The sequence below is a fragment of the Colletotrichum navitas genome (assembly GCF_030913465.1).
Source record: "Colletotrichum navitas strain CBS 125086 chromosome Unknown LY79scaffold_598, whole genome shotgun sequence".
NCBI lineage: Eukaryota > Fungi > Ascomycota > Sordariomycetes > Glomerellales > Glomerellaceae > Colletotrichum > Colletotrichum navitas.
Window position 1 is genome coordinate 1 of NW_026851144.1, and position 3,406 is coordinate 3,406.

Genomic DNA, 3,406 nt, shown 5'->3' on the forward strand with positions numbered 1-3,406 from the left:
TTTGTAATATATGGTCTCTTTATTGCTTACTATTTGCAAAAGTTAGTACCTTAGAGGATTCACTTGATGGTACTAAGGCTTACATGACCTTTTTACTCTTTAGCAAGCTCTTGGTACGTCTGCCGGAAGTTTCTGCGAGTAGACCTGACAATAGCCTTTTTCTTACGCTTTGAGAGTTTCTCTGGAGGGCCTTTTTGGGGTAGTGACTGGAAGGTGTGGTTGTTACGGAAGCGTTGAAGTGTTTTAGTGACTGCTCTATAGGAGCAGTTAAAGAGGCGTGCTGCTTCGCGATAGGATGTACCTGTCAACACAGCTGTAATGATAGCAACTTGTTGTACCTCTGTAAGCTTATGGTTAGAGATTTGATTTCTTGACAAAAGGGTATTAAATAACTGTAAATTGGCCTCTATTTGCTAAAGTTATGGTAGTTGCAAGAAAAAGAGGTGTATGATGGGAGACGCGACGCGACGTGGCATAAGTGGGGTAATCTTAGACTCGTGACTCCCCACTGTAATTTTAGGTATTAGTAACACTATATACTAATTTATTTATTACACCTTCTATATACCCCTATAGATACTCTATATCCTATTATAACTAGTATAATATTACACTATTAACAGAGGTATAGAAAAAACCTAGGCTAATGCTTTTCCTTATAGGTAAAGAAGATAATAACCTAGGTAACCTTAATCTAACCCTATAGCCTATAAAAGAGAACTATTTATAGACCTATATATTATAGACTTTAAAAGTACTAAGCTTAACTAAATATTACTTATTTAGTAATATAGTTAAGGAGAAGCTAATTAGTAAACTATTTTATATATTTATAGGTAATTTAGTTATTTAGAAAAGTAAAACCTTATAAAGTTCTATTATAAGCTACTAGTAGCCTAACGCCTACTATAGCTATAGTATATATTTAGTATATATAGTATTATAAAAAGAGATCCTAGTTAAGAATATAGCGTTAAAAGAAGCTAATTAGTAAACTATCTTATATATTTATAATTAATTTAGTTATTTAGAAAAGTAAAACCTTATAGTGTTCTATTATAAGCTACTATAATCCTATTATTTACCTTAACTATAGTATATAAATAGTATATATAGTATTATAAAGAAAGACTAGTACTATAAGGCCTAGCTTTCTAGTATTATACTAAGCTATCCCTAAACTATACTATCCTAAGGTAAATAAATACACTATCTAAAACACTAATAGTAGTACTAAGGCTATTACCTAGCTTTAGTGTTACTTTCTAGAGAACTTTTTATTTTATCTTTTATTAAATTTAGTATTACTATAAAAGTCTACTACTATATAGCTTTAGCTTTTAAGTATTTATAATACTATAATAGTAGTTTACCTTTAAGTTAGTAAGGTTTTAAGTTTAATAGCTATTCTATAAGAGAGAGCCTTTTTAGCTAATCCTACTAGTAGTATTAAAAACCCCTCTTAGAGAGGTTACTATTAATAAGAGTAGTATTATAGTAAATAAAAGGACTAGTATTACCTAGAATTAAAAAGACTTTATTATTCCTTAGTCCTTTAATAGTGTCTATAAAAGTAAACCTATACTAGCTACTTTTTTAGTTATAGTACTATATAGTATTACTATAGGAGGACTATTACCTTTACTATAGCTATTTAGTATTTACTAGTAGCTATATTCTACTTATTACTATAAGGTTTTTAAGGTAGTATTACTAGACCCTATAGCCTATATAATAATTTAGGCCTCTAGGAAGACCTTATTAATATTATAGACCTTTTACCTTATAATCTACCTAGGTAGCTGTTAGTAGAGGCACTAGAGCTCCTATAGTATATTATAATATAGAAAGTATAAGTATATAGTACCTAGAAAGGTCCTTTGCTAGTAAAGGTAGGCTTAAAGAATTATAGGACAGTAAATAGTTTTATATTAAATTAAGCTTAGTAGTAGTATACTTCTAGCTTTAGGAGTATTTAGCCTAAAGTAATAGTAGTTAGCCTACTATATATTATCTAAAGCCTACTATATTACACTAAAAGTATAGTTATTTTAACTATATAGGCTATCCTTTAATATAGTAGAGGTTAAGGTTACTTTAGTATAATAGTTTACTAATACCTTTTGTTTTACTTATCCTCTTATAGACCTACTAACACTTTTTTAGCCTAAACTCTACTCTACTAGGTTTTACTTTAAAAAAATATTTCCTAAAAAAAAGATTACTATAAAAAATAAAAAAATTAACTTATAGCTATATAAACCTTATCTAATTCTATATATAATAGAAAAAAGGTACCCTAGAAAAAAAAGTTAAAGAACTAATAATAAGTTAAGTATTATATATATATAGTAATATATAGTGTATTTTATAGCTCTAAGTTAGCTAGTTATAGTAGTAAAGTTAGTATAATTATATCTACTAGGTTTATAGAGATATCTAGGTTTAAAGTTTAGAAAACTAGTAATAAGCTCTCTAAAGTAGCCTAACTAGACACCTATAGTCTAGGGAAGTTATTAAGGGCTAAGGGCCTTATAAGAAGTAGGTCTAACTAATCTCTAGTATATTTAGTCTATTATATAGATTTATATAAGAAGTAAAACTAAAAGATATATAAATAAGGTTACTATAAATATACTTACTAAGTAAGCTAATAGTAAAAAGAAGGCTATTAGGTAGCTTTAAATTATTAAGCTTAGCCTTTATAGTTATATTTATATAGTACTAAGTAAGTTACCTTTTATAACCTAGGACCCTAAAGGTATATACTTATTCTAGGGTACCTTTTTTTTTTAAGGTAACTTTTTTTTTTTCTAGGGTACCTTATAAAAGTTTAAATAAATCTATCTATAGTAAGTAGATCTCTTTATTTTTTACTATATATAAGGCCTATATAAGGCTTTATAATACTTATAAGTGCTAGACTATAGGCTACTACCTTATAAGTAATTATATATCTATTATAAGGTAACTTTTTTTTTTCTAGGTAACTCTTTTTTTTTTCTAAGGTACCTCTATAAAAGTTTAAATAAATCTATCTATAGTAAGTAATCTCTTTATTTTTACTATATATAAAGGCCTATATAAGGCTTTATAACACCTATAAGTACTAAGACTATAGGCTACTCCTTATAGTAATTATATATTTATTATAAGGTAACTTTTTTCTTTTCTAAGGTAACTCTTTTTCTTTTCTAGGGTACCTCTATAAAAGTTTAAATAAATCTATCTATAGTAAGTAAATCTCTTTATTTTTTACTATATATAAGGCCTATATAAGGCTTTATAACACCTATAAGTACTAAGACTATAGGCTACTACCTTATAAGTAAGTTATATATTTATTATAAGGTAACTTTTTTTTTTCTAAGGTAACTTTTTTTTTTCTAGGTAACTCTTTTTTTTT

The 3,406-nt window shown here is 27.1% G+C and overlaps 1 protein-coding gene across 1 annotated transcript; it reads right to left on the minus strand.

Moving 5' to 3' along the window:
* Positions 1-92: 92 nt before the first annotated feature.
* LY79DRAFT_531940 (uncharacterized protein) lies at positions 93-410 on the minus strand (the record flags this gene model as incomplete). The annotated part of the gene is made up of 1 exon (XM_060556267.1): positions 93-410. A coding segment is annotated over one exon (318 nt), but the record flags the coding sequence as incomplete, so codon positions are not given.
* Between the last annotated feature and the right edge of the window lie 2,996 nt (positions 411-3,406).